At 42.9% G+C, this 15,752-nt stretch overlaps 1 protein-coding gene across 8 annotated transcripts in view; it reads right to left on the reverse strand.

Moving 5' to 3' along the window:
- The window catches only part of SIL1 (SIL1 nucleotide exchange factor), a 234,737-nt gene that overhangs the window by 174,038 nt on the left and 44,947 nt on the right, over positions 1–15,752 (reverse strand). For all 8 annotated transcript variants that reach the window (XM_061151417.1, XM_061151419.1, XM_061151415.1 and 5 more), the window contains one exon: positions 2,017–2,131. In XM_061151417.1, the coding sequence (XP_061007400.1) occupies positions 2,017–2,121 (105 nt within the window). In that variant the 5' untranslated portion in view covers positions 2,122–2,131. The remainder of the gene's footprint in view (positions 1–2,016; positions 2,132–15,752) is intronic.

Here is a 15,752-nt window from a genome sequence, read left to right on the forward strand (position 1 = left end):
GCTTAGCTGAGCTGAATTGCTATTAAATTCATCACAATTGTCATTTGCACTTCAAGGTCTTCCAGTTCCAAAGCCTCCAGCACTTTACCCAACATTTAAGTAGGACCCCTGGGGTTGGGGAAGGTGGCCAGGGGACGGTAAAACTGTCAGAGAGTTGACAGTCAGGGCATTTCATGGAAGAGGAAAGAGAGGGCACTGGGAGCTGGTCAAGGGCAGGCTTTGCTGGGGCAGGCCAGGGAAATGGGGCCAGGACACCCTGCAGCCAGACCAAGCTTAGGGCCTTCTCAGGCATTCTGGCCCTGCCTTTGTCAATGACAGAAACCCTCAGTAATGAGGTCTGGGTTAATGAAAAGGAGACTATAAAGAACATGCAAAAAAGGACAGAGGGAAAGAGGACACAGAAATGGAAGAGGGGAGTAGAGGAAGAAGCAGTCCTGGTGCTCACCACACCAGTACCCAGTCCTTGGGGAAAATCCTGACCTCCTCAGCTCTGCCACAAACTAGCTTTATAATGTTGGCCAAGTTACTTAGTATCTCTTAGTTCTCCTCCTTCTCAAGATGAGGATAATAACTTCAGTTGTCTACTTAGCCGGGTTGTTGATGGGATTAAGTGAGGATACACATATAAAAGCACACAATACAATGCTTGGTTGGATCATAGAAAAAGCAAGAGAATTCCAGAAAAACATCTACTTCTGCTTCATTGACTATGCTAAAGCCTTTGCCTGTGTGGATCACAACAAACTTGTGGAAAATTCTTAAAGAGATGGGAATACCAGACCACCTCACCTGCCTCCTGAGAAATCTGCATGCAGGTCAAGAAGTAACAGAACCGGACATGGAACAACAGACTGGTTCCAAATCGGGAAAGGAATACGTCAAGGCTGTATATTGTCACCCTGCTTATTTAACTTACGTGCAGAGTACATCATGCAAAATGCCAGGCTGGATGAAGCACAAGCTGGAATCAAGATTACCAGGAGAAATATCAATAACCTCAGATACACAGATGACACCACCCTTATGGCGGAACTCTTGATGAAAGTGAAAGAAGAGAGTGAAAAAGCTGGCTTAAAACTCAACACTCAGAAAATAAAGATAATGACATCCAGTCCCAACACTTCATGGCAAATAGATGGGGAAACAATGAAACAGTGACAGACTTTATTTACTTGGGCTCCAAAAATCACTGCAGATGGTGACTGCAGCCATGAAATTAAAAGACACTTGCTCCTTGGAAGAAAAGCTATGACAAACCTAGACAGCATATTAAAAAGGAGAAACATTATTTTACTGACAAAGGTTCGTATAGTCAAAGCTATGGTTTTTTCAGTAGATGTGTACGGCTGTGTGAGCTGGACCATAAAGAAGTCTGAGTGTTGAAGAAATGATGCTTTTGAATTGTGGTGCTGGAGAAGACTCTTGAGAGTCCCTTGGACTGCAAGGAGATCAAACCAGTCAATCCTAAAGGAAATCAGTCCTGAATATTCACTGGAAGGACCAATGCTGACACTGAAGCTTCAATACTATGGCCAACTGATGCGAAGAACTGACTCATTGGAAAGGACCTGAGGCTGGGGAAGATTGAAGCAGGAAGAGAAGGGGACACAGAGAATTCAAGATGGTTGGATGGCATCACCAACTAATGGACATGAGTTTGAGCAAGCTCCAGGAGTTGGTGATGGACAGGGAAGCCTGGCATGCTGCAGTCCATGGGATTGCAAAAAGTTGGACATGACTGAGTGACTTAACTGATAATACTTGGTACATGATAAGCTTATCATTATCATCATCATTGTTATTACATCATTATCATCATCACCATCTTCTCCCCAAAGAGAAAATGTGTCATAAGCTTTAAACAGAGGCCAGAGGACTAAGGGATAGGGGAAGAAGTGCACACATTCCGTGACCCAGCACTGGTCACATTCCTATAAGAAACTCCCACAGCAGCCCTGGTGGCATGGAGACTTTCTTGGACCCCAAAGATCCCTCTACTTGTGTGAAAATACTTACCGAGTTCTTATGACAGAGGCAGAAGTTGAAGCAGGAAACCATTAGCATACCGAGCAGCATGCACAGAGGAGCCATCCTAAAAAGGAGCAGGCCCTGGTGAGGCATAGTTAGAGGCCTGAGGAATGTAAACACAGAAGATAGAAGGTCAATAGGAAGCTGGTGCCTGACACCCTTCCCTGCCTGCCCCAACACAGTGATTCCCACAATGTCACTTTTTTCACAGATGTCAAACATTTCAGATGATGTCAGACATTTCCGGAATAGAGGTATCACATATCTCCTACCCCAGACATAGAACAACCTAAAGTAAGCCTCCATTCCCCCATACAAGGAAAGAGGCCTTGGCTGAAGCTACAGTCATCCAGGACCCTTGCACGAGCTATTTAGGTTGATGCAAAAGTAACTGCAGTTTCAGATCGTGAATTTTAAATCATTATAAGTAGGCTCAAACATATCTTTATTAATCAAAATAGGTACCTTTACAATCAACACATTTTTACCAATGAGAAATAAGCTGGTTTATTCCTGTAGTGTAAAAATCCATGCTTTGGGATTATACAAACTCTTGAAAAGTATTTTCTGCCTCTAGCTGGTTGTGGAAGAGTCTTGCCTGCAAAAAGTTGTCAAGATGCTTAAACTAGGAGTTGGTTGGCGAGAGGTCAGGTGAATATGGAGGATGAGGCAAAACTTCATACTCCAATTCATTCAACTTTTGAAGCATTAGTTGTGCAACGTGCAATCAGGCATTGTCATGGAGAAGAACTGGACCCTTTCTGTTGACTAATGCCAGCTGTAAGCATTGCAGTTTTCGATGCATCTCATCAAATTGCTGAGCATACTTCTCAGATGTAACAGTTTCGCCAGGATTCAGAAAGCTGTAGTGGATCAGATGGCAGCAGACCACCAAACAGTAACCAGGACCTTTTTGTGGTGCAAGTTTGGCCTTGGGAAGTGCTTTGGAGCTTCTTCTCAGCCCAACCACTGAGCTGGTTGTTGTATAAAATCCATTTTTTGTCACAAGTCACAGTCCGATTGAGAAATGGTGCATTGTTGCATAGAATAAGAGAAGACGACACTTCAAAACGATGATTTCTTTTATTTTCAGTCAGTTCATGAGGTACCCACTGATCAAGCTTTTTCACCTCTCCAATTTGCTTCAAATGTGAAATGACCGTAGAATGGTCAATGCTGAGTTCTTCGGCAACTTCTCATGTAAGTTTTAAGAGGATCAGCTCTGATGATTGCTCTCAGTTGATCATTGTCAACTTCCAATGGTCATCGACTATGCTCCTCATCTTCAAGGTTCTAGTCTCCCTTGCAAAACTTCTTGAACCACCACTGCACTGTACGTTCGTTAGCAGTTCCTGGGCCAAATGCGTTGTTAATGTTGTGAATTGTCTCTGCTGCTTTACCACTCATTTTGAACTCAAATAAGAAAAACACTCAAATTTACTTTTTGTCTAATATCATTTCCATAGTCCAAATTAAATATAAACAGCAGGAATAAGTCATTAGTAAAAAAAAATAAAGAAATGTGCATTAAAATGATGTATAACATAACCATATTAAGACGGTATTCCAATATCAAATAGCAAATTTCAACAATGCAAAAACTCAATTATGTTTGTTCCAACCTAATATAATAGCCCTGTCCCTTCCTTCTTCATTATCCAGGTTGTTATCAGGTTGCACAAGGTGGCATTGGCTATGGTGCAGAAAGAAGGAAACTAACCAAATGATCTGTGTCTGAACGGACACAGGCCCAAGTTCACATAACCTTTATAACCATTCACTTTTTTAAAACATTTTTGTATTTATTTGACTGCCTGGTCTTAGTTGCAGCATACAGGATATTAGATCTTCATTGCGGCATGCGGGATCCAGTTCCCTGACCAGGGATCGAACCCTGGACCCCTGCATTAGAAGTGCAGAGTCTTAGGCACTGGACCACCAGGAAAAGTCCTTAAATGGTTATAGGTTATATAGTCCCTAAATGGTTATAGTCCCTAATGGTTAACCATTCACCTCTAAACCATATCTACTGTTATACCTGAAGGCAGATACCATCAGCATCCCCTAAAAACGGCAAAATTCAATATTCTCAAGTCATAAAGCCTTTACATCACTTTTCAGACAGTCAAACAAACCAAAGTGCAGGCCCTCATGGCTGTTAAACTTTAAATGATACAAGAATAAAAGGATATCTCATGTTCACAGATTGGAGGCTTAATATCGTTAAGACGGCAGTATTACCCAGAGCAATATTAGATTCAATGCAATCCCTATCAAAATCCTGATAGGAGTTTGCTCACAGTCCAGTGGTTAGGACATGACACTTTCACTGTTCAATCCTTGTTTGGGGAATTTAAGATCCCAACCTCCGCCAAAAAAAAAAGAATCCCAATACTGAAAAAGAAGAACAAAGTTGGAGGACTCACATTTCCTGATTTCAAAACTTACTACAAAGCTACAATGATTAAAACACTGTGGGAAAAAAACAAAAAAACGCTGTTGTGTAAGTATAAGGACAGATATACAGACCAATGGAACAGAACTGAGAGCCCAGAAATAATTACATATGCAATAAATTGATTTTCAACAGTGTTATCTAGACAATTCAATGGGGAAAGGACAGTCTCTCCAACAAACTGCCCTGGAACAACTGGATATCCACATGCAAAAGAATGAAGTAGACTCTTCCCTTATATCATATATAAAAAGTAACTCAAAATGTATTAAGAGATAAAATTCTTAGGAAAAACATAGGGAAAATCTTCATAACCTCAGATTTGGCAATAGTTTCTTAAATATAATAACCAAAGCACAGACGATAAATGAAAAAACAAACAGAACTCCTTCAAAAGTAAAAGTTTTAATTTTGTGTCTCAAATGACATTATAAGGAAAGTGAAAAGACAACTCAAGAAATTAGAAAAATATTTGTAAGTCTTCTATCTTATAATGATTTAGAATCCAGAATATATAAATAACACCTGTAACTCAACAACAAAAATTTAAATGGGCAAAAAACTTGAATAGACATTTCTCCAAAGAAGATATACACAGGCCAATAGGTACATGAAAGGATTCTCATCATTAATCACTAAGGAAATGCAAATCAAAGCCACAGTGAAACAGTGTACCATTTTATATCACCATTATGGCTAAAATTTATTTTAAAAAAAGAGAGAGAGACAGTAACAAATATTAATGAGGATGTGGAGAAACTAAAACCCTAGTGCAATGCTGATGGGAATGTAAAATGGTGCAATTGCTGTGGGACAGTTTGGCAATTCCTCAAAAAGTTAAATATAAAACTACTATATATGTGATCCAGCAATTGCACCCCAGGTATATACTCCACCTAAAAGTTCCAAAACATTGACTCAAACAGGTACCTCCATATGAATGTTGATAGTATCATTATTGACAACAGCCAAAAAAGTAGAAATAACTTAGGTATTCAACAGGTTTTTTTCAAATGTGGTACATACAATGGAACATTATTCAGTCATAAAAACTGAAATTCTGATACATACTTCAGCATGAATGAACCTTAAAAATATTATGCTAAATGAAATGAACTAGACACAAAAAAATAGATGTTGTATGGTTCTACTTAAGTGAAATATCAAGAATAGGCAAATTGAAGTAGTGAAAAAATTTTGGTCAGTAAACTAGAGAGGAAGTCAAAACAACTTAACCCAAACAGGCAAATGGTCCCAGAAAGAAAGGCAGAGAGAAAATAATAATAATAATAATAAACTTTAAAAAAAAAAAAAACCTTAGAGGGACTTCACTGGTGGTCCAGTGGCTAAGACTCCACACTCCCAATGCAGGGGGCCCGGGTTCAACCCCTTGTCAGGCAGCTCGATCTCCACATGCCACAGCTAACAGTTCACAAGGCAGAACTAAAGAGCCTGTATGCTGCAACTAAAAGATCTTGCATGCTGCAAGTAGAACCTGGGGCAGCCAAATAAATAAATCTGGGGGGAAAAAAAACACCTTAGAAAACTTCAGAACCTGTCAGTATCAGTCCAAGATCCTTATAAAAGGTTTGCAAGTTGATCATTCAGCCCCAATACACCTCATTAGGCAGTTTACTCAATAAAGTCCTAACTGAATTAATTATAGGGGAAACACCTCTAGAGAGTATGGTATTTTACCTTTTCTCTTTCCTATTCCTGCCACGCTCCATGTTCCACCTCAATAAACTGGTCCTGTGACAAGACTGCAGCGGAGCCCAAGGCTCTGCCTGAACCCACAATCAGAAGTTATTACCCCGTGCCCAGCCCACACCTTCTCAGGGGCAGACAGAAACTTTCCCTAAGGACATCTGGAGCCATGAAGGAAAACAGCCCTGCTGGACTGACACTGTGCTAAAAAAGCACAGCCAAATGGAAAAGCAAAGGCTTAGGAGCTAAAAATAGCTGCTAAACTCACCCAGCAGCAAAAGCCTTTGCTTTCTGCCAGTTTCTCCCCTCTTTTTTTGTAGACAAAATGGAATGGCTAAATGCCACATGAGTTTTCCCCAGCAACCTGGCTCCCTAGGGCACCAATCACACTGAAAGACACGGAGTGAGTTCACAGCACAGCACTAGGTTCTGGACAGGTGCCCGGCCATGCCTAGGGGAGTGGGGTGCAAGGCTCAGTGAGGATGAACAATGGGCAGAGGCAATCAAGAATGAGAAGTCTAGAAAGATCCAGGGAAGATGGGTCCCAAAGGACATATAATGTCCCATACCTTTTTTATTTCTGCATCCTTGGCTGTGGAGAAAAGAGGAATAAAAAATGCAAGCAGTGGGCTAACAGCACTAGCACGACAACATACATTAAGACAGAAAAGGTTTATCCCAAAAGACTTCCCTTCCCCTACACGAGACTGTTCATGTGTATAGGCATATACACACAGAGAGAATTACATGCTCCCTTCTTACAGCCATCGTTACACACTTGGAACTGACGCTGGGGGAAAAATGAGGAGGAAGAGATAAATGAGAATGAAACCAAGGGCAAAAAAGACAAACGAGCAGGAGGAGGCCCAGAAGGGACTGAGAAAGAAGAGGTGGCGGCAGCTGATGTATAAACAGCAGCATCCTCACCTCCTGGAGTGGGACTGGAGGGCGGCGGGTACAAGAGAAATGGCAGCTCCCACAGGGCTCCCTACCACCTCCATCTCCTGCACACACACTAACACCTCAGAAGCATTTTCTGCCAATACCAAGGATAAGAGATCGATTTCCAAATGGATCCTTTATGTCTCCCACAATAATTCCATGTGGACTGCACAACTGACCTATTCATTGCCTCCATATGTTTTTCCATGACCCGGAGAGAGAGAACACAGTGGGGCCAGGGGTTGGGGGGTGGTATGCCTGGGAAGGCCTAGGAGCAGTGAGGCTGGGAGAAAGGAGTGAGACAGTTTCCCAGGCTTTGTAAGGGCACCCAGAAAACAACTGCAAACTCTGCAGCATGCAGCCATGGGTAATGGTATCTTCTGTCCTCTTAAGGCCTGGCCTCCAACTGTGTCCACCTGGCCTTCGTCTTTATTTAAGAAGTGGCAACTGGAGGGCAAGTAGGCAAGTTTTCCCTGGGCTTTACACGGAGGCTGGGAGAAAGGAAAGGAGAAGTAGCCCACAGCTTGGTTCCACCATCACAAGCAGGAACCTAGGCAGTGGCAGCAGCAAAAGAAAACCTCAGGCCATGACATAACTAAAGCCAAAGTCACAGAATCCCACTGAGGCACAGTGTGGCCTAAGTGGCCTGAGGTTAGTACCCTTCCCAAATCACTTGCCACCCACTAACCCTGGGTTCACCTCATCACCTGCTCCTGTACACTCTGCATAACAAACCTTCCCATCATCCCTAACTCTCAAAAGAAGACAGAACTACATCTTTACATTTAAGGCCTTCTTCTGACTTACAATACCATCAATTCAGTCCAAGAAAGAGGGAAGTATTTCAGTGTTCCACCAGTAACTCTTTCCTTAAGTATCCTTGGGCTTTGGGACAAAAGAGATAATAGGGTACTTAAGATGTCCATTTTTCTATCAAAACTGGCCATTTGTAGTCTGTACTTCTACTTAAATAGAGGTTGGATGCTCTCAGCAATCTGTATTGCCAACTTACTGCTGCCTGGAGTAGCTGCTGAGGGCATAGGTGGGAGGAGGCCCTTGGACTCAACAGCCCACACCTCCCTGGTGCTTCACACTCTCCTCTCAATTCATACAGGACTGGGGAGGGAACTGGGCCCTACATAAACATGAAATCGTCCCGTAACTTTTACCTTCTCTCAAGGAAGGAAAACAAAAGAATGCCATGATGTATGGCAGGAAGCCAAGAGAAGGAGGAGTGAAACTGCTGGACCTCTGAAAACTTCTGACATGGCTGGTAGGCCCCAGGGACACTGGCTGCTCTCCAGGTGCAGGGCCAGAGCACAGAGAGAAAGGATAAACGTCACAACTGTTCTTGGCAGGGAGAGCCACCTCAGCAGCCTGCCTGGTCAGGCTAGGAACTCCATCTCACAATGCCCAGGTTCTTAGTCTATAGCATATTGTCCATGTATTTGTTTCCCCAAATCGTCTGGAAAAAGTGAAAGGGCAAGAATTTATACTTCCATCTTACAAGAAGGAAATTAAAGCAAAGAGATTTAAAACATTAGGTTGAAAGTGTAAGTACATGAATTTAGAGTCAGACAGATGTAAAGCCAAGTCTTGGCTCTGCCAACTTCTAACTATGTGATCATGGTTAGATCACACACTTCACTAGGCCTCAGTTTCTTTGCCTATAAAATGGGTATAATTAAAGCTCCTACTTCAAACAATATTAGGGAGGATTAAACAAAACAATTCATGGAAAGTATGTGGTACAGCACCCGGCACCTCATTATCACACCATCCTTAGATTGAGGATGAGGACTTGCCCCTGGACCCACAGGCAGCCAGAGCCAGGTCAGGCACCCTTGAAACACTCTCCAGAGCTCCTGCCTCCTGCTGGATCAACATAACCTCTAGCTGACCCTACATCTCAAAATTTAGGACCAAGGCCTTTTGTTGGGTATCTACTCTCAGGAGGTGAAGGAAACAGATGTTCAAAGGAGGAGCCCTACAGCTAAAAATGGCGAGACTCAAGCCAATTTTCTGCTGAGCGCTGAGGCAGACCTAGCCCACTCAGTGCTTTTCCCAGCATATTACTGCCCAGAGAGCCAGGCCACCATCATGCAGAACTTTCATTTGCAGGAACGGCTATAAAACAGTCTTCTGCTTTACAAACTGAAAGAGGATGAGCTCTTCCCACAAACACATTTATTACTATTTGTGTGCTACACAAACTCATACATGCACACACACACACAATCACCTCTCCACAAACAGAAGCTCACCACCTAATTTAGGCAAACAAATAAGCAGCTGAAAAAACAATGCAGAGAGAACACTGAAACGAGAGCCCTGACAAGGGAGAACAACGTGCAAAGGCTTAGGAAAAGAAATGGATTTTTCAAGAATAATTTGAAGGACAAGAGAAGTAAGTTTGAAGAGGTCAGGCAAACAGGCTTTTCCCCTAAGACATAAATTAAGCAGAAAGTCAGGAGGTAGACAGCAATTAAATGAAAAGAGCTTTTGAACTGCAAAAGAAATGTGGCTTCTAACCCCAGTCTAAACCGTAACTGGTAGCAAGCTGGACTTGGAACATCCTTAAGCCACTGACCATTTGTGTAATGGCAACAGTGTGTGCCCCAAATACTGAAGTCATGCCTAAGGCCAAGCAAATGGGGACTGCTCTCAATAAAATCCAAGGCACCCTAAAAGGAAAGTGATTAGATGAAGCTACTGGAGGGTAGAAGGTTCACAATGGACCTAAGCCTCTGCCTGACCAGAGAAGAGTTACAAGGCCAAAATGTGCTTGCAAAGCCTGCAACAGAGGGACCTAGTGAAGTCTTTCCAGTGGCAACACAGAAATAGGTGTTGGCCCTGCCAGAGAGCACATGGAGCCAAGAAGGGCTCCACAGGCCCAGCTGGGACTGCAGCTCTGGAAAGAAGACAACATAGGATGGGATGAAATAGGAAGGGGCATTCCTAACCCCTTCTCAATACTCTGTACTCCAAAATGAGGGGGACATGACCAAGCCCATCCCTACCCTACTTGAAAAGAACAAATCTTCAAGAAGGTAGCTAAGTTGCTACTGCATATAAAACAGATAACCAACAAGTACCTACCATACAGTACAGGGAAATATACTCAGTATCTTGTGTGTGCTAAGTCACTTCAGTCATGTCCAATTCTGTGCAATCCTATGGACTATAGCCCGCCAGGCTTCTCTGTTCATGGGGATTCTCCGGGGAAGAATACTGGAGTGGGTTGCCATGCCCTTCTCCAGGGGATCTTCCCAATACAGGGATCAAACCCGGGTCTCCTGCACTCCTTCAGGCAGATTCTTTACCATCTGAGCCACTAGGGAAGGCCTCAATATCTTGTAACAACCTGTAATGAAAAGGAATCTGAAAACGGATAGATAGAAATGTATAACTGAATCACTTTGCTGTATACGTGAAATTAAAGCAACATTGTACATCTACAGTATTTCTATTTAAAAAGATTTTCTAAGGTAGCTAAGCATATTAGCCAAAAACTGCAATCCCATAGACAAAAGATAGTGGCTCCATCAAAAAGAAATCAAGTGACAAGTAGAGTGACTGAATAAAATAGAGCCCAGCCCGGCCGTCTCCAGACCTATCCTATTCAGCCCCAGCCTTCAAAGAATCTAATGCTAGAAGAAAGCTTAAGACTCAGTCTTCATTTGGCCTGCTAACAATCAATATCTACACACAGAATAACCAGAGTTCAATGCCTTTAGGCATGGGCTTGTCATTGCATCCAGGAAGGCTCTGGCAACTTCATGCCTATTGAAGACAAAGAGGTAGACAGGACTAGAGCAAGAGAAGAATTTTGGAGCCATCATCCAGAAGTGACAATCAAAGCAATAAGAGTCCTTCTATTAGGAGAAAACTTAGAGAGAGAGGACTAATGGGCCAAGAAGAGTTTTCCAGCCATGCCTGGAGGTTAGGAAAAGAAAGAAGAGCAATCCAGGGGACAAGATGAAAAACATTAAGAATAGTGCAGAATTATACAGATCAAAAGAGAAGAGAATCCTGAGAAAATCAAGCTGTGGGCAACAAAGTCAAGAGGTCAGTCAGAATGAGGATGAGAAAAGCCACTGGATTTGGCAATGAGATAGCCAGAGGGCCCTTCTAAAAAAGAACTAGAGGCACAAGGGTAGTACATTTGGAAATGGTGAGTAGGTCTAATGAAGTTTGGAGATTTGGGGCCAATTCTCTAAATCCAGTTTTTTCAACATTTTTCCTAGAGTCGCAATGATAACAGAGAAAATACTAGCCCCAGTGGTCCTATAGAGAGATTCTCTGATGCTATACAACAGGTTCCCATGATGATGTAGAGCTTCCCTCAAACACACACATCCTCAGGATAGTGATGAGCACAGTCACACCAGTGGAGAAAGGAGGAAGGGAGACAAACTCTTCAAGAACAAACTCCCATCAGACACAACTCCACCTTCTCTGAGCTCTCATATCACTCAGAAGCCTTAGTCCTTACACTCTGTAGAGCTGTAATAATCATAATTACAGCACTTGGACTGAAGGATAAAGAGAAATACCCCAGTGACACCCAATCCTCCAGTATTCAAATGCAATATTTGGGCAGCCCAGAGGAAAATAAATTCTAATTATAGCCAATATTTATAAAGTACTTTCTATGTTCCAAGCAAAGTTCAAAGCTCATTTATTCTTCACCACAATCCTATGAAGGGGCTCTAAAATGCTGTTCATTTTGCCTATGATGGGACTAAAATTCAGAGAGGTTAAGCAATTTGCCCAAGTGCACACAGCCAGAGAGTAGTAGAGTCAGGATTCAAAGTCAGTTTGGCCCCAGAACCCATTCTCTTTTCAGACCATGCTGCTTTTCCAGTGGTAGATGAAATCAGCCATTCATTTGTTTTGCAACAGTGTGAATACAAAAGCACACATTTTGTGTCAGGAGAGAAACTTTTTTAAATGATCCTACTGTGGAGAGACCTCTTCTACCACGTCTGTATTTCTGCACATCATACACACACACACACGTACACACATTTTAATTAATGAATGTCCCTGGCACAGCACAGGCCCCAGGAGAGGCACAGACACTCCAGAAGAAGAATGCCTTTGACTCAGACTGCAACCAGTCCACTGTCACCCGGTATGACTTGACCTCGTAACCTCCCGTAACTTGGGCTCCCCAGCTGTCCAAAAAGCAAAAGCGCCCTTGCTCTCCCTTACAGCCCAGCACTAAGCACTCCCCTCATACACACTCACCTGTCTGGAAAGAATTTAGCAGAGGTGAAGAGAGACCTCTACTGCATAAAAGTTGGCCCAGATGATATCCAAAGTCACTTACCACTAGTCTTTCTTCCTATTTCCCACACATGGCATACACAGGACAGAATTATTTCTATACAGCAGATGAAGAAAATAGAGACCAAAAAGGTGAGTCGGGCTTGCCTAAGCACACCAGCAAGCAACAAGGCAAAGTAAAGAAATACCCTGGCCATGGTGAGTGTACTTTCTACTAGGCCCTAACCTGCAAGTTTCTATCTAGCAGGCTGTGGGCAAGGAGATCTACTCCTTATACTTGCTCCCTGACCCACTGTGAGATCCTAGGAATGATCAACCTGTTTCTGATGACAGCAGCCAAGGTTACCAGAAGCTCTACTCAACTCCATCTTCACTCTGATGTAATGAAAAGAATGTGGGTTCTGGATTTCCACTCAGGTCTCCCCAATTAGTTGTGGGACTTTGGACTAGCTGCTTAACCTCTCTCCAAGTTTCAATTCCTGCATCTAAAAAGGAACTTAACAGCAACTATTCAGTAGGAATGGCTATTAGCATTAAATGAGATGATGTGATGATAGGAAGCATACAGCACAATGCTTGACACAAACCAAGGGCTTGAGAAGCTTGTAGCTCTCACCAACCACTACTGCTAGAGAAAAGGGCAGGATAAACAAAAACTGTGAGACTGTACCCCCATACAGAAATGTATTCTGACAACAAGTCTCTCCTTAGAACCAGCTTCCCTGAGCTGCAAATCTTCCCACACACCTGGACTACACTCTAGCAGCTACAGAGGCATTTCCATTGAAAGCTTCAAGCAATATTGGCTGGCTCTGCATCAGTGCCCACTGAAGAGCTGACTAAGAACAGCCACTTCAGAGCCCAGCTTCCTGGTGACTCGGGCCTATCTTCCTGCTGCTGCTCTCCTACCTCTAAGGGAAAAAGAGGGAGGGCAGGACCAACATGGGCAAATTTAGTAGAGAGACTGATTGGACCACACTAGACAGGGTCAGTTGCTATATAGGAAGCAAGGGCCACCTCCTTCCCTCTCCTTTTAAACTAGTATCTGCTAACAGTAAGCATGATGGGCTTTCTTTATAGCCCGCTCCTCAAGAATACCAGAGACTTCATACTCTCATCTACACACCACAGGCTGGGGGCTAGGGAGGTATCAGAGTTCATCTTTCCTTTGCCTGCTGTCTCCAAACTTCCAGCAAAGGTTAGGGCCTCACTGTGGGACTATGACAGGAAGGAGAGTATGACTTCTAGTCCATAGTTACAAATGGACTATCTGCAAATCAGTAAGAACAGTAACCCTTATTCTGTATCAGCCAGTCTGGCACTTTAGATTATAAGCATTCAGTATTCACACTCTAGAAACAGGTCCCTTGTACCTCAGGTCCCCTGAGCACACTGGGAACCTTACTGTATAACAGAATATACAAAGATACCATCACTGTCCTCAGGTGCTTTCTGTCTTGCTCACAATCAATGACTTGCATGATTTTCCACATCTGAGTCTCAGATAGTACAATTAAGAAGAAAGCTCTCTTAAGGCATATGCCATTAAAAAATAGATACTGTTACGGGCAACTGGAGACACAAATTACAACTCTGAAATCATGAGAAAGGCAACAATTAGGGTGATCCTTAAACTAATTGAGGAACCCCAAGAAAACAGCATTTACTTACAGAAATACTTAGCGGCAGCACAAGGACGGGTCACCAAGCACTGAACTTGCTACTACCACGTTGGCCCTGACTTTATCTTCCAGGTAAGTCAGCAACTGAAACGTGATATTTTATTTTTAACATGCCTGAGAGTCCAAGACTATTCATAAGCCCAGATTCTTAAAAACTTGAAAGGAGGATGAGTTTTAAAATGTATACATTTACATATGTGGGGAGAAACACAAAAATCAGATGCTTCTCAACACAGCTCAGGGAGCATAACTCACGGCTTTCACAATCCCACCAAACACCCAGAGAAAATCTGGGTGCCTTCGCTGAGAGATGGTGGGAGGCTGGGTAGGTAGCCAAGAAACAAAGAAACCTAAACTCAGCACTTGGCAAGACAATTAAGGAGCAGAGGATTTAAAACGCATTGTTTCTGACTCTAAATATGTCTACATTTATTACCAATTTGGGATCAGAAACCACATTTAGTTCTGCCGTGACCACGCACTAAAAATATTAAGCAGACTATTGCCTAGGAAACAGCAGTTCTCTCTGCTGCGGCAGTCCCATTTTATAGCTGACTCTGCCATGGTCCCAGGGCTCCCCATCTTGGGCTTCACTGAGATCCCTTCTCACAAGCAGAACTGCCACTGCCCTGACAAGGTCTCACTTGCTTTTTAGAAGGCAGGAATAGGAGCCAGGGCTAGAGACTATACAACCTCCTCATCCTCTCCAAGGCTGTGTTACATGGTCAGTGAAATTTCATTTCATGAGCCTATAACAATTACCACCCATCTGACTGGGAGCTCCACAAGGGTAGGGACCATTGTCCACCTAAACCACTGCTGGATCCTCATTGCCTAGCACTGTGCCAGACACTCAAAAAATATCTGTTAGTTGAATGAAATCAATAATCTAAAAAGGAGTCATGTGGAATATACAATGGAAAATAATGCCAGTGAAAATATGCACTATAGTGAAACATGAAAACAAAATGCATAAAATACTGCTGAGTGTTGCTTTTGAACTGTGGTGTTGGAGAAGACTCATGAGAGTCCCTTGGACTGCAAGGAGATCAAATCAGTCAATCCTAAAGGAAATCAACCCTAAATATTCATTGGAAGGACTGATGCTGAAGCCCCAATACTTTGGCCATATGATGTGAAGAATCGACTCATCAGAAAAGACCCTGATGCTGGGAAAGACTGAAGGCAGAAGGAGAAGGGGACGACAGAGGATGAGATGGTTGGATGGCATCACTGACTCAATGAATATGAGTTTGAGCAAGCTCCGGGAGATGGTGAAGGACAGGGAAGCCTGGCGTGCTGCTGTCCCTGGGGTCGCAAAGAGTCAGACATGACTGAGCAACTGAACAATAACTGTTGAGTGAAGCAGAACATAATGGCACATGTGTATGAAGTACCAGAACTCTGAAAAAAGTACCTGTAGCCATCTCTGTGGTCAGATATGAAGTCAGAAATATGGGAAGCTATTTGCAATGAAATCTTTCTTCCTAAAACGTAAGACATACTTAGAAAATATGCTATTTTCAACACAGAAACTGTTCCTTTATCTACTAATTTGTTCTGTTGACTGGGATCACAGAGGTCTTGTTCTTGTTCAGCAAGACCATCCACCAATTAAGGAAAGAAAGAGCACAAGGAAATAACTG

This window comes from Dama dama, chromosome 9 (assembly GCF_033118175.1).
Source record: "Dama dama isolate Ldn47 chromosome 9, ASM3311817v1, whole genome shotgun sequence".
Lineage (NCBI taxonomy): Eukaryota > Metazoa > Chordata > Mammalia > Artiodactyla > Cervidae > Dama > Dama dama.